The sequence below is a fragment of the Poecilia reticulata genome, linkage group LG1 (assembly GCF_000633615.1).
Source record: "Poecilia reticulata strain Guanapo linkage group LG1, Guppy_female_1.0+MT, whole genome shotgun sequence".
Classification (NCBI taxonomy): Eukaryota; Metazoa; Chordata; class Actinopteri; order Cyprinodontiformes; family Poeciliidae; genus Poecilia; species Poecilia reticulata.
Genome location: NC_024331.1, coordinates 24,498,582 through 24,522,822, shown reverse-complemented (window position 1 = coordinate 24,522,822; position 24,241 = coordinate 24,498,582). Strand labels below are relative to the sequence as shown.

General features: G+C 39.7%; 1 protein-coding gene across 2 annotated transcripts in view; it reads left to right on the top strand.

Moving 5' to 3' along the window:
* Positions 1 to 479: 479 nt before the first annotated feature.
* The window catches only part of usp43a (ubiquitin specific peptidase 43a), a 123,288-nt gene continuing 99,526 nt past the window's right edge, over positions 480 to 24,241 (top strand). The window contains exons 1-3 of one of the 2 annotated variants that reach the window (XM_008414668.2): positions 480 to 1,088; positions 1,198 to 1,820; positions 12,396 to 12,545. In XM_008414668.2, coding sequence (XP_008412890.1) covers positions 1,212 to 1,820; positions 12,396 to 12,545 — 759 coding nt within the window. In that variant the 5' untranslated portion in view covers positions 480 to 1,088; positions 1,198 to 1,211. Of the gene's footprint in view, positions 1,821 to 12,395; positions 12,546 to 24,241 lie in introns of both variants that reach the window. The other variant, XM_008414659.2, reaches the window with a different exon arrangement.

The window sequence follows — 24,241 nt, the reverse complement described above, 5'->3', positions numbered from 1 at the left end:
TGAAACTGTGGCAAATTTTAAATACCTTGGGTCGTTCCTGGACAGTCAGCTCAACTTTGCTGAAAACACTGACTATATTTTGAAGAACTGTTCTCAGAGACTCTACCTTTTAGGAAGACTTGGTGATCTTGGGGTGACCCAACTAGACTCTATTTGGGTCACCCCTATGTCTTGAATTGGGGGGGATCATATTTTATTTATCACTACAGAAGGGTTCAGTGAATGCGCATATGAAACTGATGGGTTCGGTACCTCAAAAAAGGTTAAGAACCACTGTGTTAGACAGTTAACTCAGTGTTATAATTTGTGCAGTCTCCTCAGATGTTTTCGTGTTTCATAACAATAATTTGACCCTTCTTAAACAGATTAACATCTTCCACACAACCACAGAATGCATCTTTCCACATGGTTGTTTAAGATTGCATCAGCTGAGGATACATAACTTATCTGCTGGAGGACTCGGTTACACTAAGGAGGCTTTTCCTTTTTAGGCCAGGCAGTGTATTTCTACTAATTCAGAAGTAGTTTTGATGTTGTTCCTCTGACACCGAAAGATACATTCAACCCAGAAAGGCGGTTTCTCCGCTACTTTTTGGAAAATCAAGGCAGGTTATGATGTAATTAATCCTACAGGGGGCAGCTTAAAGCTACAGAGCTTTGACACATATTCTAATCAACTTCCTTATTGCCAGTGTTTTACAAACATTTAAAGTTGAAGGGAAACTCAGCAGTTCATTGGAGCAGCTCATTCGTGTTATAGTTCTGGCCAAAGCGTGTGATCAAGTTCTTTGTCCTAAAGGTGGGCATAAGAATGAAACCTTCAAATAGCTCCCCATGGGTCCCTGAGCAGAGTAGGAGAGAGGGATAACAGCGGGGCAAGGCGAGTCAAAGACCGCCAGACGCTCAATTCATCACGGAGAGCCATCGATGAGGAAGTGCAGCTCACTGGAGCTGCTCTGTGCGGGAAGACAAGCCGCTCTGCTCGGTGCGGAGATCGTGACCCATCGAAATGTGATGAGATGTCTGAGGGATCGTGTCAGTGATCATGTGCCTTATTGGCACCGAGCCGGTGGCTGCTGAGCCGTAAGGTGTGTGGAGTGGAGGGGGAAGTAAAGCTGAGGAGGAGGGGTGGACAGCCTGGCAGACAGGTGCACTCCTCTTCTCAATCTTCTTTCATTTTCTGTCGGTCCCGTTCAGCCACTGCATGAGCCATGGACAGCCGCAAGGAGAGCGACACAAGAAAACAGCCGATGAAATCCAAAACGTCGAAGGAGCAGAAACATAAAAGTGGAAAGTTCGTCAGGAGGAAATCGCTGCGTTCTTTTGGGAATTTCATGGGAAGGATCCTGAAAACTTTGGGCACTTTAGCGCACTTGGGCGACGCAGAGCCGCCGGACGCGGAGGAGGACGACGGCGGCTTCGTGCGGAGCGCCTCGGGCGGCTTCAGGGACGATTTCTCGCAGACCTCCAGGGAGGGAGCCGCGAAGAGGAGCTCCGCGGTGTCCTCCTACCACGGCTCGGTGAAGGAGAGGCTGTCGTGGTGCTACGGCGACAAGACTCCCGGCGTGTTGGGACTGAAGAACCACGGCAACACCTGCTTCATGAATGCCGTGGTCCAGTGCCTCAGCAACACGGACCTGCTGGCCGAATACCTCGGGCTGGGGCAGTACAAGTCGGATATTAGCAGCGGGAGGACGAACGGTGAGGTGAGGGCGGATGAGGCGCGGAGCTCCGAGGGTGAAGTAACCGAGCAACTGGCGTCGCTGGTTCGAGCGCTGTGGACGCTGGACTACACCCCGCAGATGTCTGGAGAGTTCAAGGTGAGGACAGGAGCTGCTAATAAGTGTTTTGTCTGTGGAAGAGCCCTGAAATTAGTTTAGAGTTTTGTTTTCCTCCAACAAGTTTACAATTAGAGGGAGGTGGAGCTAGCTAAAATGAGACACAGCTTGGTAAACAACGCCACAAACTGTTACAACGAAAAGATAAGAGGTTATTCTGGGGTGTATTTTTACCCCCCACTTACAAATGTATACTTAGCACAGAACAACAACATGTTAACGACATAGGGTTTCCACTACCTATGTTCTCTTAAGTCTGAAGATTTGACTAAAAAAACAAACTTCTCATTGTCGTTTAATCTTAGTTCGGTTAATGACAACACAACAGGAACAGCAATGTAATTTGTTGCGTATTAAATTCTTATTTATTTTTGTAAAATATGCAAATGTCAAATATCATTACAATACCCACTACTTAACAGACAAATTTTTGCAGCACATGAGAAGATTGTCTTACATGTTTCAAAAATGTCCTGTCTGAGACACTCCCACGTTCCTCTGGTTAGATTAGAGATTTTCCTAAAACAGTTGTAGCCCACTTTTTCCTTGACATTGTTTACCGTTTCATCTCAGTCATTTGTAATTGAAGTCTATATTTGAAGTTCAATGGACACTAAGCGGACAAAAGGAGACACGTGGGAATAACATGGTTGTATTTTCTAAAATGGGGAGAAAGGAGGAGTGGGAATATGCCAAGTGGGCCACTGTCATTTTTTCATCCTTTAAATACCTTTGGATATCCAGTCCACATGGAGTTTTAACGCAACCTGTTTCATAGCACGTTAGATTTCCCTGGTCATGTTCACAAAAGGCTACTTAGTGTTTTATTGTTGCCAAAATGTTCTGAAATCTATGCAGACTCCATGTTTGGTTTTAAAGCATTTTTCCTGCTTCCAGAAAGAATACAAATAAACTTTCCTGAAAGTCATTTCTTTAAAAGTGTAAAAATAAATAAAGGAGCTAAATGCCTGATGCAATGTATCTGGCCTGCAGAAGCTTGTTTTTGTTGAGCCGATTTTGTCGTAAATAAATATTTTACAACATACTAATCAAAACAAGTAAAAGTACTGATCATGTTGACCAACTATCCAAAGTAAGTTTATTTTTATTGGAGATAAAAATAATTTTATTCTAAGTCCTAACTTCCTAGCTGTTCCTAAGTATACTTTTTTCTTAACCTCAAGAACAAAGCAATAAAAAAATGTGGTAACACTTTATTTGATGGGGTGTGCATAAGACTGACATGACATTGTCGTAAACATGACATAACATCTGTCATGAACATGAAGGATTCTTTATGAATGTCTATGACTGTTGTCACGAAATGTCATTTGGTAACTAATGACACTTTTAATGACACTTTTAATTAAAAGTGTCATTATTTACTGAATGACACTTCAAAGAGTTGTCCTGTCTGGACTGAACTCAGTAGCTCCACTAAAATGAAATGTACGTATTGAATAGAGCCATGACATTAGGATCCATAGAGAGAAGAGTCTGTGAAATCCTAGCTTGGATTCTTCACACAGCTTCTTCACATGCGAATCTAGTTCCATTCAGAAAGAGAGAGAGAGAGAGAAAAAAACAGGTGAAACCTGTTGATACAGCCCGGTTTGTAGCTCAGTGCCTTACCAGCCTGACAGGTATGTATGTAGCTATTTGTCTAGGAGATTTTGATTATTGACGAAGTTTGTAAGTTGCACAGTTATCAGAGTAATGTAAGGCGTGAGGATTACTGATTGTGGTTTAGACAACTCAGTGCCTCTCTGCTTTAGAACCTGGCTTTAAATCTTTTATACCTGCTCAATTAGTAGTAGTTTTGTGTGCACATTCCATCTGTTTACGGATTCTACTCTGCCTGGAGTATCTTTGTTTTACCTACCCATTCCAGTCCTCTGAATGGTTTGACTGCATTCCTAGACTTTCCTAAGTGGTGATGACAGCAGACAAGAATCCTAAGATAAACTATTTGTTGTAGATGGGTGACAGCTCTACATTAAGGTCTTTACATGACAAATGGCTTCGTCAGCCGCAGGTGTCCAAAAAGAGACGGTGACTGACTCGGTGAACCAGTTGTCTTAATGAATAGGAACTGCACAGAGGTTAAAGTATGAGGGGGGTGAATACAGATAAATGATTCAACATTTATCTCAATGCTGTCTTAGTAAAAATGAAATCTCTTTAAGATTTCATTTTTGTTTAGATTTTTGTATTGACTACAGGCTTGGAAAAGTATTTATACCTATTACATTTGTTTATGTTCGAATCTCAGATTTTTTATGTGACCAGCACAAGCTGTGAAGTGGAAGAAAAGGTTTTCATGGCTTTCAATTTATTTATTATTTATTTATTTTTACAAGTCATCTGCATCCTTTGATGCAAATTTTAAAAATCCTTTGGGCAAGCTTTTTTACTTACTAATTCAAATCTTGCCGTGAAACATTTTGGGTACGACACTGCAAAATTTCCTTTAATGAAACTTCCTTTTTGTTGTCACTTGAACAGTAAATAGAACCACAAACATTGAGTGACTTTTACTTCATGGCAGACTTGGAGGACACGCATTCATTAAACTCTGTTAAATACAGCAGCAAATTTGAAGATAATGACTCTGTTCTTGTTGCTCAGACACAAAAATAGCTGTAACTGTATGCAGGCATGTGAGCAAAACCTGTTTTATTTCCCAGATTATATCACACATTATCCATTGCCTCCCAATTTTGAAGGGGGAGTCCTTTACTCACCTTCTCTTCTTTAAATGTCCCGTTGCTGCAGCACAGTGTGTGGTGTGTATTTTCCTGCTTCTCAGTGGAACTGTAGAGGGATGTTTACTGTGGCAAGTGTATTCAGTCTGGAAAAGGAGGCCCCCTGCTGGGAAGGCAATAATGGTGTTCAGCCAGAAGGTGGGACAGAACGAGACGAGCATAGTAAGGGTGACATTGCTCGTAACCAAACAGACACACTTCTGGTTGGGGAGGAACCCCTGGATTTTTAATAAAAATCTTCTTTTTTTTTTTTCTTATTTGACATTGGGATTGGAGCATTCATCATCAATTTCTTTGTTAAATATTGCACAATTGCTGGTGTTTGAATAACATTCAAAATGGATGTTGATTTCTCTTTCTACATTTTTGATGCATTTAAACTAAGGAAAATGTTTTATTTTTAACTTTCAGCCATTGCCATTCTTCTTATCAGGGATTGATCTGATTGGCTAAATGACTCGTTGGTTTTCATTGTCAGTGTAAGGCATTCGTGTGTTTGATCTGACCTTATTATTAAACATGGTCTTGCCCATCTTTCTGGTCTAACCTGCTGATTCCATTGTTGATTAATTCTAACACGCACTGTGCAGACTCATCTGTGTAAAGTCAACAATTAAATTCTACTTTAAACATAAAAGAAACAAATGTACTGCAGGTTCCCTGATACAAGGGTACGTTTCGAATTCAACAGAAATTAAAAAGATTGTCATACTATTCTGATGAATGCATCAAAGAAGGATTTGAATCTGGTCCAAAATGAAGTGCAAATGAAGTGGACTGTTAGTACATCAACAATCAGCATGGTTAAAAGTGGAGTTTGTAGTTTGGGTTCATTTATTAAATGGGGAAAAGAGAACAGTTTTTTTCTATATCTGACATCTTGAGCTTATTAAAGGAAAAGTCTGATTTTGATCTTTGGCCGATTGATTGGTGCGTCCCTGCTTATTAGTTTGCAGCCTCAAATCCAACAATGATTGTTGAATCTGCATTAATCCTGAACTGAACAATAAACAGGGATTTCATTTTCTGTACTCTGGAATATAAACATTTAGATTATTTTCCTATTTAATTTGATCACAATTTTTTCTATAATCAGGAAAATAATTGCGTTGTGTATTGTTCCCTGGTGTGTGATTAAATTAGGTTCCCTTTCAATTACATTTTACCGGGCAGAGGAGATTATTTGTTGTTGTTTTCAGATGTTTTACTTGGATGGAAAACGTCTGCTTTATGATATTTTGCTTCTATTATTAGCTTAAAATGCAACAACTTCATCTAAAAACTGTGAAGTGAAATCATTTTTGTTTCATAGTAGGATTTTGCTCTTTGCACCAGAGACGTCCAGTCAGAACAAAGATGAAACCACTTGCCTGGTGTCCTGGCTCGGATGACAGTGATGAAGTGCAGCGAAATAGCTTCACCACGTTAGTTCTTGTTCTTTTTTTGAGGTCTGTGCCCGTTCTCACTCTAAGTGCTGACAGTGTTGTAGACCCATAAAGCAGTTAGGATATACACCACCTGGACTCTCCGTGCTGAGCTGCACAGAAATGCTCGACCCTGCTGCCTCTAATTTCGCTTTGATTGTTGCACTTTTTCAGCACAGCAGATGGGAGGCCGAATTCGTTTTAAGACTTCAGCATTGTTCGTATCGTGAAGCTTAATGGTTCTGCATGTAAATTTAATTCTTTGTTGCACATGTTTCTGTTGCCTTGGGGAACAGGACAGCACTTCTTGCCTATTGCGCGGAAATTAGACCTCTTGTATTTAAGATAAAAGAGCCGCCATATGCTGGTGGACAGCAGCATGACGTTGAGATGTCCCTGTCTCAGTCCCACATCCCTGCTGTGAGAACAGATAATATAGAAACATGAGGAGGAGTGTGTCTGCGCTGCTTCGCTGAGCTTTCCAACACGAGACCGATCAGGTTGTTCTTCTTGTTCTAATTTATGTAAGCGAATAAATCAATCCTGAAATATTCTGCCCTGCTGGAACATTATTGCAGAGTAAGAGCCTACTTCAGGCTCAGTCACTGAAGTGATAAAACAGTGTGCTCATCCATGTTTTGGAACGTGGGAAAGCTGCAGCTCCCTGCGCTGTCAGTTGCCTACCCAGCAGTGAATTTACAGGCTCGGCTGTGAATCCTCAAAGAATCAATTTCTGTGTCTCAGCAGAGCCCAAAGAGCCTTCCGTCGGTCTGTAAAACATTCAGAGGCGATCATTTCTGACACATTTCATCCCCTCTTCTTTTGGACCCATCAGCTGCAGAATCCCGTCCTCTGGAACCTCAGAGTTAGACAGAGTTCTTTGGAGGATTTTCAAAGTGGTTCAACTGTGGACCGTGCCTGATTTTTAACATGTACTCCAACAATTTGCCATGAGGAATGTCTGAGATGTTCCCCGCTGTTCCTGATGTGAATCCAAAGCTCCCTGGGACAATGGCTGCAGAAGAAGAATTAAAGTGGGACAAAAAGATGTGGGGGGGAAAGTCGGGTGTTGTAGTGCTGAGAGGCAATCGGTTGTAAGTTACGGGTGGACTGGTACCCATCGGATTAGAGATGGGATAATAATAATAATAATAATACATTTTATTTCAAAGGCGCCTTTCTGGCACTCAAGGACACCGTACAATACGCTTTGGTCAGGGGGCAGTCCATCAGAGGACAAACAACCAATGCATTCAAAAGGTTATTTAGATTAGCCTAATAGTCATGGATTTGGATCATGGGAAGAAGCCGGAGTACCTGGAGAGAAGTCATGCATGCACATGGAGAATAAACAAAGTCCATGTTGGTTGGGATTTGAATCTAAGATCTTCTTGCGTGGTTTATAGCCAGAAGGAAAAGCCAACCTGCTGCCATAGATTAGGTATGTTGCCTTTCTGCTGGCCTGAAAGGCTGGGTCTTGGTCCTGTAGTGCAAACCTTTACATCAAATTGCACTGATAGTGCTTTATAGTTGTTCACTGAATGGGAAAAGGGTTATATTCTTAGTTTCCAACCATCTGATTATTAATCAGGACTAGACAAGTGCAAGGTTGGCTGATTCCAGTCACCAGACAGGTTTCTTGGTTCATCTCTAAAGATAAGACTAAGAGGACCTTGGTGGTGCTCAGAGAAAAGACTCGGGATACAGGGAAAAGGAGGGGCAGAAGTAGCAGAGTGATCATAACTGCTGGTTTGTTGTAGCAGCAGAGGTGACCGGGCTGCACCAGGCAGCAGAAGAATGAAACAAAGCAGCTGGTAATGAGAGATTCAGTCCGTTCTGCTTCCAGCCACACCTGTGAATCTCCAAAGGTTATCCTGCCTCATAATTTGTCAGTATCAGTCAGTCTGCCACTAAGGAATCCATTCATGCCTGTTTGGCAGGCGGTTCTTTCGGGGAGGGAGAGAGGCGGCTTATTTTCTTGATGAATGTTTATAGTAAATTCCTGCCCTGCCAGGTCTCTGATCCGTCAGTGTTTACCCAGTAGGAGGATGGACGTAGGGAGAGCGCGGGTGGGGAGGGGGATTAATGGTGAGAGGTGAAGTAGAGGTTGAAAGGTGAAACTCCAAAGCAGACATCAGGTTGTGGATGCAGGGGATGTTGGCAGAGTGCAGCCCTGCCTCTGCTGACCACAGAAAGGTCATGCCCCCAACAGTGGAGGCTACCCAGGCACTTTTCTGCTTTTTATTATCTCTTATCTTTAGCTCATTCTTTTATCTTCTTTGTTGTCGGTTCTATTTGTAGGATAACTCACTGTCCTGCATCCTCAAGCTTTATTACACTTTTCAGATAAGAAGTAGATAACAAATAAACTGTTACATTAATTAGGTCTTTTGTTTCCTGTCAACAAACTGATCGGGTTGCTGATTTGCTCATGTGTAAAATGTTGCCTTCATGTGTGTAGCATGAATCCAGTGGTCTGCAGAAATAAAAGCATATTGGCATCCAGCCTTCAACCCATATGTTTGCTTTGATAAGAACATGCTTAGTTCTGAGGAGTAACATTTCTCTCAAAATAACCTTTTCCCTCCGACTAAATTTGTTGGCAAAAACTTGACTAATTACGTCAACCAGGACTCTCCCGCTGGCAACAGTATCCAAGGCTAAACAAAGTAGGCAGGGAGAAAAAAATAAAAAAAAGGTTTTCACACAGGAATCAGATTTTGGCGGAGTAGTGCATTTTCTTTATTCAAACATTTCTTCCTCTCCTTGCTCTGTTTTCTATTTCTTTTATTGTACAATGAAAATCAAGGCTACTCTGCTGTCTGTTAAATAATGTCTTTGATGTTAAATTATTGTAGAGTGTTGTGAGCACTGACCTCTACTGCAGACTGGGTCCAGTTTATTAAGTTTCTAATAACTGAACCCAGCTGTTTACCTTTTGTGCTCTAACATAGTTTTGCTGTGTAGATCAATAAAAAACCCCAAAGAAAAACCTACTCCTCCCCAAGGAAGTGGCTGGTTCCCTTTGGGATTAATACTACAACGGATTCTCATTCCTCAAAATGAGTATTGTTCCATTCCTGAAACTACAGTGATCTAGTGATAAACTATTGACAAGCAAAATTTATAAAAGTTTAAATGAGAAGTTTGACTAAAAGACAGACGTGTCGCTTCCAACAGACCCGTCATGTTTTGGTCTCAGACATTAGTTCCTGGTATATTCCTGGTGTCGGCTGATCAACAGTCCTCAGATTTGTCTCTGAGCTCGCTCAAGCCTCAGACTTCCACCCACCTTTATCCTCTCCTTGACTACTTCAGAAGTGTTTACCCAACAAACACTTCAGATCCCTGCTAACCTCAGTGCAGTTCGTCTTTGAGGAGTGTAGGTATCTGGAGGAAGTTGACATTTCAACCCTCCTGCTGTCCTTTTCACTCTCTGGTCTGAGTCTCAGCTGCTGTCCTTTTCCCTTCTTTTTTTCTATTTCCATGTCGTTTACTTTTGTGTTGATGCATTTTTCACTAGGTGACACTTTCATTTAGATTTTTGCTTAACTGTCTCTGACAGAATTTTCTCTTTTTAATTACTCTACATATAAAAAGAATCATCATCTTAAGCGGATGTTTTAAATGCATTAAACACAGAAAAAGAAAATTATCTCTGCCTCTTTCTGAGAGACCATTATTATGTCCCCAACCATCATGACGGCGCCTGCTCTGTCAGTTTGGTGCATGGCATTTTTGAAAGGTACTCATGACAGAAATCCAGCTGAGGAGGTAGAGGAGCTGCAGATGTGCCAGTCAACCTTTTTTCTGCTGGAACCAAACAAAGCTGAGTCTAACTGCCCTGTCCCTCTTGCTGTGAGATGGGAAGCAGGGATCTTCATGAATTCTCCATTTCTCTTCTCTGCAGCAAAATAGTAGCTGTCATCGTTGGCTTTATATTGCCTGCTATGCGTTTTATTAGGGCTGAATGTGATGGAACAACACGGTTGAACACATTATTGTGAAGTGGATTTGAAAGAATGGATAGTTTTCCTAATAAAATGCATTAAAGGTTATGGTTCTATCAGTAATGTGACAAAATACTTTAGCGAGGCCCCGTTATCACGTCGTTTCATTCCTTGTTTAAAAGGAAAACTTTGTGTCCTTGAGGTTGTGTGGTACATTTACTGACTCTCTTGCAAACAGATATCAAAGTGATGAGCAAAAATTACACACTCTGCTGTGACCTACACACATGCACACACACACATCAGTTAGTGATAAAGTTGGGAAAGAAGTGTGTGACAGTGAAGTCGGTCCAAAAGTCACTTCCACTCCTCAGCAAAGTCCTGACCTCTTTATCTCACCTTTGCCCAGACTCAGCGCTGTCCTCGTAGTTTCTTATCCGCTCTTATCCGTTGCAGTTTCAGGTCTTTTTCCTTGTTGATATCTTTATAAACCTGCTTCCTAAGCTTTCCACAGCTGTGTTGTCCGTTTGACAGAGAAACGCTCCTTGTAATTTTTCCAGCATCCCTCCCTCCCGTCTGTCCCACGTCCCTTCGTCCCCTGTCAGCACTCCCTCATGGTGATGAAGCTCATTAACAGGCCTTCTCTGTCAGGTAGGATGGAGCAGGAATGTGAAGCCGGGAGGGGGCTCCCCTCAGTGTTTATATTTAGATCCTGGGATACTGCAGGTATGATGTGCTGATTTTTAATGAGGTGCACAGCAGAGTTTGGATCATGTCAGTCTCACACAGAGATGGTGAAGAAGAGATAGAGTAGTAGCCATCGACTGTAGAGTCAATGGTTCCATTAGATTCAGGTGTCATTGTCAGTGACTGTGCAGCCTGTTTATCCAACAAAGCTAAATAAGTGGAGTGATTATGTATAATTGATTTCTACTAGAAGATACTTGGACTTACCTTTTGTTTGATTGTCATAACAGTCACTCATGGGGAAAGTTCAAGACTTTAGGCAAATCAGTCCAGAACTTATCCCCTCTTCTTCAGCAGCTTATCCTATTCAATCTCATATATACGTCATTTTTTTCTTGCTGAACTTTTGCTAGGCAAAAGTTTGAGTTGCATTCAGACGTCTTCATTGCATTTTGTTACTAGAGGCTTCCACTAACTAGCTGCTAACACCCTTGCTAGCTGACTAGCTTTTTGCGTCTATCACGCATGGAGTGTGACGAACAAAAGCAAAGGGGCAAAGTCATTGTCACTTGGGGTGAAACCCAACACACTGGAAGCGATGGCGACACCATTTTTCAGCTTTCTTGTGTCCCATGACAAGCTAGCGTGTTCATGTTGTGCACGAGCGCAAAATTTCACATGCATAAATGTCACTGGCCACTTGGCTGGAGAACGGTTAGCGATTGTCAAGTCCGGTAGAAAATTAAGTGAGAGGGACTGACAAATTCTAGAAAAGCAGATTTATCACCAGTTGCCTTGTTTTCACCACTGGCTTACTGTTGCTGCCAACACATACAAGGCCAGGGTCGTTTATATGCTAAGAAACGTTTAAGTTTGGCACTATGGGGGTTAAAACTGTTGAGAAAGACAAACCGGCTGCCAAGAGCCACAAACTGACCCCATAAAATGTCAGTTTTTGCTACGCTTGATTTTAATACAACAGAATCACTCTACCATCACATGTTATTTGTAAAATCCTAAGTCTGTAATTTGACTTGCTGAAACCTGCAGATACCCTGCTTCAACACACTGTGATGGGTGATTAATAGGCTTTCATTGAACTACAGTTAATGTAGGAAAACATCTAAAATATTCAGAAGTTGGGAACCAAATCTCTGTAGGGTAGCTGGAAGCTTCCTCATCCAGTGGGTCCTTGCTACTATTTGCTTAGAAAGGAGCTAATTGAGGTGATTCTCACTTGAGTCGAGGATGCCTCTGATATACACAAACCTGGATACCTGAAGTTTCCCAGGCTTGTTCATCAGGGGGGAGACAACAGGGCAGACCCAGAACTATATTTGCCTTCTTGGCCTGTAAATGCATTGAGATAGCTCAGCAGGAGCTGAAGAGTTTTTCTAGAGAGAGTCTGGGTTTGTTTTCTGCTAGAAGTCAATCTTGGATAAACAACAATGAATGCAAAATAATGTTTGTAATATTTGTTTTTAAACACAGCTCAATATAATTAATATAACAATAATATAGTAGAGATTTTAACCCAGAAAATACTGCTTCAAGAAAGCATTGGTGGTTTTAGAGCACAGCCCTACAGTACAAACTTAGAAAATCCAGCTTGTGTTGTGTAGTCAGAACAGACATTGCTTCGCTCTGGGGCTATTTCAGATACTTTTGCCAGGTAAAATGTGTGTTATTTTAACAATTAGGTGTTAATTTTGACGTTTTCCTCTTTTTCAGAGCATAGTGTCAAAATACGCCTCTCAGTTTCGGGGGAACTCTCAGCATGATGCACTTGAGTTTCTCCTCTGGCTGCTGGACAGAGTTCATGAAGATGCCAATCCAACTCCTGACAACAACAACAGCAGCAAGACCAAAGCCAGCAGTAAGGTGAGTTCACACTGCTCCGTTTCCCTGCCTGACTTTAAATGTTGAGTGTGTTTAAGAGGATAAAAAACCTGCTGTGATACGATTCACACAAAGACTTACTTTCTTTTTTGCAATATATTTTCTTTGAACATTTATCACTAAACAAATTAAAAAACTCTCAGCTGTCCCTCGTGTTTTCTAGTTTGCCAGATTTTCTTTGAAATGTTTGCTGGAAACTGTAAAAACCCGAAATTCTGAAGGATCTAGCTGAAATGTTGAGTCTCACGTTTTTCCACACTGCACAGATGTTTTATGAGACAACATGAACAGTTATCTTCTGCTCTGCAGCTCGACTTGTAAAAGTATTCAAACCCTTTGAGGTTGTAACTGGACAAGGACAAGATTTTTATTTTTATTTTGGTCGGAGAAATAATAATAATGAAAAAATAAAAAACAATTACAAAAATGTCAGATTGTGTGCAGTTGGTGCTCTGTCTATAACAATCACAGATTAGGACTCTTTAGCCTGCTGTTCAGATGAGGCTGCCTGGTCTGATCCGAATCTTTGTGTTCAGCAGTTTGTTTTGTTGTTGAGATGTAAAAGAAACAGCTGGGAAAGTGGGAAGCATCTGCTCCGTCTCTGGGTGTGGGTGCTCACCTTGGATCTGTGCTGTTGGAGTGTAGCCAGGACTGGATATGCTGTGCTGAGGGTGGAAGTGAAGGGCAGACATGATATGACATGACTGAGATGATGGAAATTTGATATTAATTTAATCAGAGTTGGTACAGGCTGTTCTTTACAGAATCATCTTTATCCACTGATATAATGGTTTTATCAGGACTAAAAATACTAAAAGTAATTCCCAGAGGAATTTGATGAAGCATCCTCTTGTCATGACCTGGATCTCCTAATTGACCTCTTAATTGGATTGATTTTGTGATTATTGTTTGCATCACAATCAGATTTACTGGATGTGGCAACCTGCTGTGATCAACACCCACTGTGACAAACCTCCACTGTGTTAAATAGCTTCCCAGTGCTCTGTGATTTTTAAATAAATAAATGAGTACAGTTGGTGTTTAAGAGTCACTGCTGAGCCACCCATCAATCAGCTCCTCCAAAAAGAGGACATGGAAGGACAGAGGGTGCATTTAGTTGATTAACATTAAAATAATGGAGTAATCAATTCAGAATAGGCCGTGTCTCCATTTTAATGCACTGACAAATAGATTTTTTTTCTCTTCCCCTAGTTTATTTGTCAAAGTGAATTTGAATTTGTACTACATTTCAGTCAGTTTCTACATAGTGTCAGACTCATGGTTCTGTTGTTTTACAGTCCTGACCATTTGTAGTTACAATTTACAAATATATATACCTTTTCTTTTTTTTTTTTTATGGCGAACATTCAGTCTTCTTCATCCAGTAAAAACGTCCACACAGAAGAGCGTTGTTCTCAGCACAGTCCAGTAGACCTTACTATGATGAATTCACTGGAAAAAAAATCTGATATTTGTGGTTCAGATTGTACTGCAATCAGAGCCAATCGGACTGGAAATGAATTCCAATTCCAGTCACCAAGCAAGTACAGCCAGTTGAACCTGGGTCTGTTACTTATTGGTTGCAATTGGAAGGACATTCTTAAAACTTGTATTCTTGTATGCTTCAATCAAAAGAGAATTTTTTTTGTTCTTGATGCCACAGTGAAGAACAATTTGTTTTAATTTGTGAAAATGGTCAAATTACATTGTGAATCAAAACTTCAGAGAGTGGTTGGTGAAGAACTGAATGGAGGTTTGGTTTATCGTCATTTAATTAAAGATAAAATGGGTATAGCCAATCCCTGGATAAATTATCCAGCAATAAAACCAAATAAAATCGCCAAAGTTGTTATTTAGAGATCTCTAAGTAAGACTCTGATAAATGGCAATAAAACATGTTTAATTTTCTTTGGACTTGTTTTGAGATGTGGATAATCTATTGCAGAAGTTGTCCCTGAAAACGTCTTAAAAAAGTTCAACTGTTGTGATTTCCCCTCTCACCAAAGCAAGTCTGTTTTTCAACTTTAAAAAAACCCCAATAAATAATACTTCCTGACATTTACAAAATAATTGTTACACAGAATGAATCCCACACTTCATAATTAAGCATATATTTAATCATCAAGTGTCAGCCTAACATTTTTATTAATAGATTTTCGTTTTTTTCCTTTGTTCTTGCACTGTTTTTTTTTCCAAGTGTTACATCTTTCAGGCTTTAGTCTCCACTTCCATGACTGCTCACAGTTACATGTTTTTAAAAGATAAGACTGAAATGGTTTTTGTCAGATAATAGGAGCATGTTGGAGAACAAGGACAACAAACGATAAAGTAGAATTACTTTTCAGTGGGAGAGAGAGGCAGGGAAGTGTTACAGCCTTGAATCTACAATAACTCGCAAAATTGAGATTAGGTCAGCAAATGAGTGTTGTTCTCATTATTGATTTGTCTGTGCATAATTTTGTCTCGTAATCTACAAGTATATATTTTTCTTAACAATATGGGCACATAAAACAAATACTGGTGACTCTTTTCCAATGACTAAAGTCAGATTTTCTTTCCATTTTATATTATGTGTGAACAGCAGTGCTGTAAAATATACCAAAAATAAACATTAAACAGAAATAAAAATGGATTCCAGAACACCGCAGGACCTGGCAGTCTTGAAAAGTTTTATTTTTATTGTTTTACTGTTTCACCAGAAAATAGCAAGGAGCAGCTTACAAGATTTAGATGTTGCATTGAAAGTATCCAAAATATGCAACAGCTGACAGAATTCTTCCTGTTGTGAAATTCCCCGATGGTGCTCTAAGAATACAGTAAGGATCAACACTGAAACACACATAGAGACTTGCTGTGTTTTATCAGAGTATGCAGGCTTTTTAAAATGGGGACGGTGTACCAATTAAATTTTTTGTTTGGAATCATAAGTAAAACCATTTTGCTCTCACGCATGTAGCATAATTTGTTGTTCTAATGTCATTTTATTATAGAACTTCAAGAGAAGATCAAGTTAAATCAGTATTGGGCAGTAAAATCATACAAAAAGCAGGTATTAACAATGGTGATCAATGCATATCCATATTTAACACCCTAGCTAATACTGGAAGTACAGTAGCTAACATTTTATCTTCATTACTCAATAACTTCTAAACTAAAGCTTGTTGTTGTTTGACATACCGTGTTAATACAAACTGTAAGTATGTTTTGTTCATGGACTGGAGAAAAATGTCAGTTTCTGGCCACTAGCTGGTTTCTCATTTCTACTTTAGTATTTTACTCTGCAGCTGACGTCCAGTGCAATAAAAACTAACAGAGAAGGCATCTGGACTCCAAGGACAAGAGATACATTTGCATAAGCTTATATAACAAGCTGATTTGCTGGCAAACTAAGTAATATCAAGGCCACATGTCCATCATCTAAACAAGCATTTGTATTAAATAAATGCTAGTTTTGTAATCACTGTCCTTTGAGAACACCATGACAGATACATTTAAACCCCATTATGACTTTGGAGGCTGTAACTTGTCTTGTATGTTCCTGTAATATTATGCCCAATTTGTTTTCCTTTCTCCATTTTCTCACATATTACAGGGAAAGTGACTCACAAAGGCTGCCTGTCTCTTTAAATCTAGCTAATGGAAATCCAAATAAATCAATAAATCCACTCATCCATTCTCTAAACCGCTTATCATGTTCAAGCTGGCAAGGAGGCTAAAATCTCTCCCAGCATGAGTTAAATAGCAGACAGGACACAACACAGGCTTGTCACAAGTCAGTGACAGTGAACATTAGTGTGCACTAACATGCCCGCACGAGTTGATCCCAGGCGTTTTCTTGGAAATTACTCTGAAATTTCATCATTTGCAGTCAAAAAGCTTCCAGAAAAATCATCTGGATGTACCTACGTTATGTCAATATTTGGATAAAATGAAACTGGCGTTCACAGAGGAATGTGCACACCTGTGGCAGTGCATTAACATATGTTAGCTGTTCGTCTGTCTGGCGCAATAATTGAGGAATATGTTTGCCAACCATGAGTAGCCCAGCTCTGTAGGAGTACTTTTGCTGTGCAGCAAAACATGATATGTATTGTTGTCATATGTCCTGAAAATCAGTTTAAAACAAGCAATGAAATGAAACCAAATGAAACGAAACGAAATGAAACAAAATGAAACAAAATGAAACGAACGCCCACAAATTTGTACTTGCTTCTGAAGGAGCTTGTTCAGCCAGTTTTCCAGTAAATTTCAACATCCATACAGAGAATAACTCATGACCGGAATGGAAATGAGTACGGCGAAAATGTCATAACATCGTCAGGCTGTCATGAGGAAAATCACAGAGGTTCTGATTCTGCATTGCTGTCTGCTCGGCTGCTGATGCAAACGTGTTGCAGGCAGTGCTCAGCTTGTTGCAAGCAGTCAATTTGGAGTTCCTACTGGACAAAGAATGGAACTTCTTTACCTTTACCATTTCTGCTGAAAACGTACAGCCTTTCATCCCCAAATAAAATTCACCACCTTGATTTAATGAAACAAATGAGTAAGGACCTCCCATTGGGTAATTACTGCATAGATGATTATGTTTCAGCTGGCAGCAAGTTCTTTAACTCGAGCTGACGCAGCGAGGGGCTTCTCATTTCTTTCCCAACAGTGTCTGAAGATCTCTTTCAAAGGGCCAAATTGTTGGTGTGCATCAAGCAAATTATAATTTCAGGTGACTTGCAAGTTTCTAAACCTGAGTTATGAGTTGTCTAAGTAATTGTTGTACACTGTGAAGATGGAGGTGAACCATCAAATTTGCCAGATAAATGTTTGGAAATCAATTTGTGAAAAACTAATCATACTGACCACTTAAACGATTCTCAGTCTGGCTGTTAGTTTTAGCCTCTGGGTCCATAGATTCTGGATTTATAGCCAAGAAATGCCCTAGGATTGTTATTCTCTCTCAATAATATTGGAACGGTTTATCTGCTTCCTACCTTTCCTGAATAAATGAACTAGTTTTTTAACTCTACATTCATGGTGAACAGACCATCAGCTTATATTGAGTAGCATTACACATGAATGTGAGCACGTGGGAAAGGCAGTTCAGTAATGTTAATCCTCCCTTAAATCGGTGCTCACTAAACCCGTTTCATTGGAAGTCATGGTGCTCGGCATAGTCCCCTCTTATGGACCAAGAGTTTCTTTGAGTACATGGGAAAAAAATGATTCTTTTTGCAACGTCTGCCTTGCTCATTAAAATAGCTTTGATTACTAGTTAAGGAACTTTTTTCCTCTTGACCTGCTAGATTGAACAGAACTACTGCTGCCTGAGAGACGAGGCTGATTAGATAATATTAAAGGTCTCATAACCGGTGTTACATTACCCCCCCTCCAACTCCCCTAGGCCTCTTCTGCACTTCTGAAAACAAGAAGACGATTTCTTAACTGCTCTGATTTGCCTGGTGAGAAAACTGCCTAATTCAGTGAGTGCATGGTGTTCACCACAGGCATTTTTATAAGTGCATTTCAGAGCAAGCACATTATAAATTGGATCTTTCTTACCCTACTGGCAGTAGGAGGATGGATTATTTGCTAATGAGACAGCAGTGCCAAATAAACAAATAAGTACTTTTTGATTTTTAAAAGCTGAATTGAGTTGAGAAAACTCCAGGACCCAAAGGTTGATGTATCCTTTTAGCGCACGCTCTTCTGGGAGTTGAAAGAAAACATTGGGGAATGCAGTGAGTCAGTTGAAAGGTGGGGTGAAAATTGGAGGATTACAGGTCCATGATCTGATGTGTTGATCAACGGCCTCCGTCGTAGACTACCTAGTCTTATATTATTGTAATTTCCTGGTGCATATGATGCAGGGATTCAGCAATGCTGGAGTCAGATGACACTGTGAAAGATGAAGCTTTGATGATTGTCCTGGAATTTGTCCCAACTTATTCAGCTTGATTTGTCACTACTTCAGTTCATTTTTCAACTGAAGATTCTTACCAGAGGCGAGAAGAGGTTCTCCATGAGCTTTGGACTAAAAGGCAGTTTTAGCTCTTTCTGTCTGGTGGAGTGTCTCAGCAGTTTAACCTCCTGTGGGGTCGTCTGGGACCTGAGTCGTTGAATTCGCCTGTGGGTTGTTGACTCACCCGGCCTTTCTCGGGATCCTATTGTGAATCCTATGCGAGAGCAACAGGAGGACACGTTTGCATTAGATGTGGACCATTAACCCTTTGTATTTTTTTAGATGGATTTTTATTTTTTATTTTTTATTAGAAAGTGTTTTTTTTGTCAACTGGTCTAAAAGGACCTAATGCGGAAAGGAATTCGTAATTCCATCGGTGTTAGTAGTTTGTGTGAAATTGAGGTGAAGTCTGTGGTTACAATCTGGTCACTCTCCCCCTTCAGTGCTCAGTGTTTTCTGTTTCTCTCCTCTGACACAGGTAAGATTAAAGCAGAGTAACCCCTGCCACCGCCGGGACCCCACACTCGGCAACCTGAGGAAGTGACATTTTCAGGGTCCTGGGGTTTTTCTGATTGAAGTGCAGCGTGAGAGCTCCAGAGAGGGCGTTTTAAAAATATTTTCCAGAGAAAAGTCATGCTGCAAAGGGAGTTAAAATATTTAACGTTAGGAGTGAAGCTTAATATAAAATTTAAGCTTTTTAAATGTCTTGATTGTTCACTGAACCTGCTGTTTACAAATCAGTTTTTTCATTCTCAAATCTTTTGGGGTCAAGTCTAAAGTCTTCACGTCACAAGTTTAAGTTGATTGTGAAGTTTTTCATTTTTGGCTCTTCAGGGCACGACACTATGAGCTCCCTGGCTTCACTGCCAGACCTCTTTGATGTAAAAGTTGCTACTGTGAGGAGAAGAATCAGATTTTGATATTTTCAGTATCAGTGAGGTATTGAAAAGAAAACTGTCAGGTGAGCATGTTACAGTGAAGTCGCTCCTCTTTATTGGATGGAGCATCTTGGATTTGGAAATGGTGGCGTGTATGGAAATTTGTGGTAAAAGCAGTAAAATATAGTTAAAATGTCACTGTATTTGTCACTGTCATTGATAAAACTAATCGCAAATATTACTAAAACTGCACTCCTCTGCTCTTGATTTGAATAATTAATGGTCACTCATGGCTGATGAGTAGAAAAATATATTTTAATGCTTTTCCCACATCTTCTTATACAGCCATATTGAATAACTTGGAATATTTTTGAGATGTTTATTTATTTTAGTGACTAAGTTCACCAAGTGAAAGACATTGTATAGCTTAATTACACACAGATCTATGTTTCTAAGCCATTATTTCCATTAATTATGGGGATTTTTCTGCTTACAGCTAATTTAAACCTTTTAAGTTCTGAGTATTACATCTCATTATTTAACATTGTAAAAAGAGAAATGTAGTTTTAATAAAAAAGTATGTTTAAAACATGATTGAATGGTATTTTCTGAAGATTGTTGAGCCTCATTCTAATGTATTAAATATGGCTGTATTTAAAGATAAATCCATTATGACTAAGACCACTGCCATTGGAAGGACAGCGCTTTATAGGAACTCTTCCACAATTTTTTGAGAGGTTTGAATGTCATTAAAAAAAAAGAAAAAATAGCTTTACATAATACTGTCTGTATGGAAGACACACAAGGCCTGTTACACGTGGGTTTTTTAAGTACATACAAATCTTGTGAGCTGTTGGAATTAAGACATCTGTGTGCGTATTTCCTTACTTCTGCATCATAAAAGGGTGAGGCACAGTGAATTATGAAACTCTTCGTTCAAGATTGTTTATCCTTACATCTTATCTATGGCCTCTTCATCCTCACCTGCTCCCTCGAGCAGATGTCTTCTACAGAGAAGAAAGGTGAATTCTCTGGTGGATGCTGTGAGTTATTCAGATGAAACCACCTCTGCTGGCTTCTTTTGTATTCCTTTGCATCTCTTGCAAGGCTTTACAGAAAAGGTCGCTGAAAAGTGAAGACATGTCTCTCCCGGCTCACTTTGACAGAAGTTGGTAGATTTTATGCAGCTTATTAAACTGTTGGAATCTAATGAAGCAAATTAAAAGACACGTAAACAGAGAGAGAGGGGAAGAAAGGTCCTAGTAGAGATAAATTTGGGGACATATTTTAGTTATGAAAAATGCAATATGTTCCCCGAGGAGGAAAAACAGCCTCACAAAGAAGAGCTGTAAGTGGCAGCAGTATTAATCCAGTGATTGATTGCATGTGAGGCTGCTGCAGGTACATCATCGGGACTAGCTGGTTGCTGCTCATCCTTCTTGACTTTTTGGGTCTGAGTTGTTGGGACGACGAGGAGAACGTATGCAGACAAAACACTTTCCTGTTCTCTTGAGTTTAGTCTAGTTGCTGAAGTCTATCTCCTCCAGCTGACCTCGGATCAGAAGTCATTATCTCTCTAAATATTTTTTCCTGCTTTCCTTTTAGACGACTCAACAATTTATTTTAATGTGTACATTTGCTCCCTCATTTTATCAGCTGAGAATACATACATTGATTATTGAATAATTTTAAGTAATTCAATGGCATGTAGTTAATTTACATTTCCACTCGAAATGCTCAAATTAATGTGTTGTTTGGTGAGGACCTTCTTCTTCAAGTAGTCCAAAAACACAGGTAAAGCTCTGTCTGTATTGAAAGCATGACATTATTTCAAATTGAAGAAGGAATACATTAACAGGAAGGAGATTGTTTTTTTCTTTTTACCATATGATACATTCAAAGCATTCTGAAACCATTTTAAAAATGATTTATTCTCCGACTTCCTTATCAATCTGATTCTGAAGTTTTTTAATGAACATACTTAAAGAGTTAATATTTGAGTTAATTAATGGTTTACACAAGCTCAGCTTTAGCAGAATATCTAGACTGGCAGTGCTTGCAGTGCTTGGTAATTGAACCGAGGCTGATGTCATGCAGTTGGAATGCCAACTTGAAGGCTTTTCTAAATAAGGATTTGTGATGACAGTCGCCTGTTATCAGTCAGTCAAGTCAATCAAGTTTAGTCGTAGAGCACATTTCAGCAACAAGGCAGTTTAAAGTGCTTTACATCATAAAAACACAAAGTCATGTTTGAACTTCTATTATCTATGTCAGGAGAGCTTACTGTACCAAAACACGACCATCATTGGATAGGTTCCAGATTATGTGGCAGACTTTCTAACTAAATCCAGTCTCCGGGATTTTATAAAATAAAATGTTCATGTAGAATTTCATTACAGCTGTTATGACTCTTTAGAAAATAATTTCCTCTTGGTAGCTTCGTAGCTGCTGCTTTTATCCTTCCACTAACTGCATTTTTAATCTCTTCACTTTTAATTCCTAACTTTGAGTCTTCCTGCAACTTTCACAGCAACAAGAGGGAGAGCTGTGATTTGGGCAACTTGTTAGCGCTTTGGTGTTGTGTGTTCACATATCAGGAAAAGTTGAGAATTTGGGGTTTTCACTTGGCACCTTGTGCTTAAAAAACATTAATTAGAACCTCCTGTGTTGTTTTTCCTGTTAGTTTTGTCATTTCCATGCAGATTTCTTGGTTCACACATGTACAAAAGCATGTACATGTTTGAACCAGGTACAAACATGTACATGCTTTGCGGTACAAAGCAGAGTCCAAGTAATCAAAGAATATTTCCGGTTACTAACCTGAAACAAATAGATCAAAGATTAGTGGTATTGATGGAATGTTAGTCTTGATAAGAGGCACTGATTAAAATCTGGGTCTGTGGTATGCGCTAAATGCAGTTTGCTGCAGAAATGATCAGCTGTGAAGAAAATACAGATCTAAATATGAGTGACTGGCAAGTTCTGCCTAGAGACTGCATAAAAGAGTTTCTGATTCTCTATATTTTTTAACACAGAGTGTGCATAGAAAACATTTTCTCTTTATAGAGAAAATCTCATTGTTTCTGGATTTAAGATGGAAAAAATCCCTGAAAACAACAATATCCCACTTTCTCCAAGGTTGACTTCTCTTTACTTAAATAGGTTACCATACACACAGTAACATTTGTTTTTTTTTTCAAATAATTCTTGTATAATTCTTGTTTTTTAACATGAATTGTACAGAGAAAATGTGGCGAAAACTTAAGTTAAACCATTTTTAACATGAACATGCACACTAGTAACACACTACATCTACATAGCGACATGTCCTGCCATAGTCTGTAGATATTGGTGGTCTGACTTTAACACCCTGTAATTAGACACATCCTAAAATACAGCTGGTGGTGTTAGCATTCTCTGGCTGTGAGACTTACGCAACAGGTTTTAAATCAGCTATAGTGCATTGAAGATGTATTCATAGTAATAATTCATCGATATTTAACGCTACAAGCCAAAACAAAGTAGCGCATGAATGTGAGCTTAATGAATATGACGCATAGTTTTCTTCGAACTTTAAAATAGAAATATGAAAGGTGTATACATTTATATTTAGCCCCCATTTACTCTAATACCCCTAAATAAAAATGATTGCAGTCATTTGCCTTTGTCCTGATACCTTAGTTTCACTGGATGTAACGGCAGGGGTCAGTGCGGCTCGGTACTCTTTTTCCATTTTAAAAGGATCCTTACAACCAACCCATAACGCACCATTTCTGGGTCTCCTTCAGTTCTCGGTCCATAGAAGAGTAAATACGGTCAGGGCGTCGTACAACTCAGATCAATGACGGGGGGACAGAAAAAAGTCACAGCTTGCGACAAACTCAAGACATGCTACTGGAATTGGCGCTTAGTAGTTCTTTGATGGGGTTTGAGAAGCTGATCATTCATCCTAAATTGACTGGTTTAGATCAAAACATATTCATGTGTTAGAATGTCCCAGTAAATCTCCAAACAGAAATCAAGCTGAGAAACTGTGCCAAGACTTAAAATGTGATTATTTGTAGGAGCATGAAACATGTTGAAAATATATTAAAACAGAGTTTTATTCATTTAAATGGCAAGCTTTTCACATCATTTGATAATAGTGTCTAAAGCCACATATTGTTTTCCATCCACTTCACAAGGATTCAGTGCTTTGTGTTGGTCAGATGAAATACCCTGACATTTGTGGTTGTAAAGTTGCAAGACATGAGAAAGTCTATTAAAACTTTTGCTTTGCGCTGCAGATTGGGTGGACGATGTGAAAGCGAGCTTTCAGTGCTGAGACTGAAATGAGATCATGAGAGCTCGACTGCAATAATTAAAATGAAGAGAGGACACCTTGTTTCCCAGCGGCCGCTCATACAGTCACTAAAACCTGGCAGGAATGCAGCAGGAGTAATGAGGGTGAAATCCTCTGAGGGATTTAGCAGCCATCGTCACACGTTGTTATCCGTATGATCAGCGTTTCATTCTCAGAACTGGTCCCACTGGGGAAAGCTGAAAAGAAATGTGGACAAATCTTTTGTTGGTTCAGGTGAACAAAAAGCGCTCTCTGGCTGGTTGTTCATTGTTTCCTGCTCCACGCCCACCCTGCCAGGCTTTCAGTCCTCATGTGGTTGTGTCTTCCTGTCAAACAGGACTTGTCACTGCTATGCAGTCGGACCTGTTCCTCTCGCCTGTTTCTGCAGTGGTTTCGTATTTAATCACAAAACAATGCAAACAAAGATCTGCAACCATTATAAAAGGAATTGCACAGGTGATATTTAGCAATGGATAGTATTTATCCATAGTATTTACTCCTCTGCTGC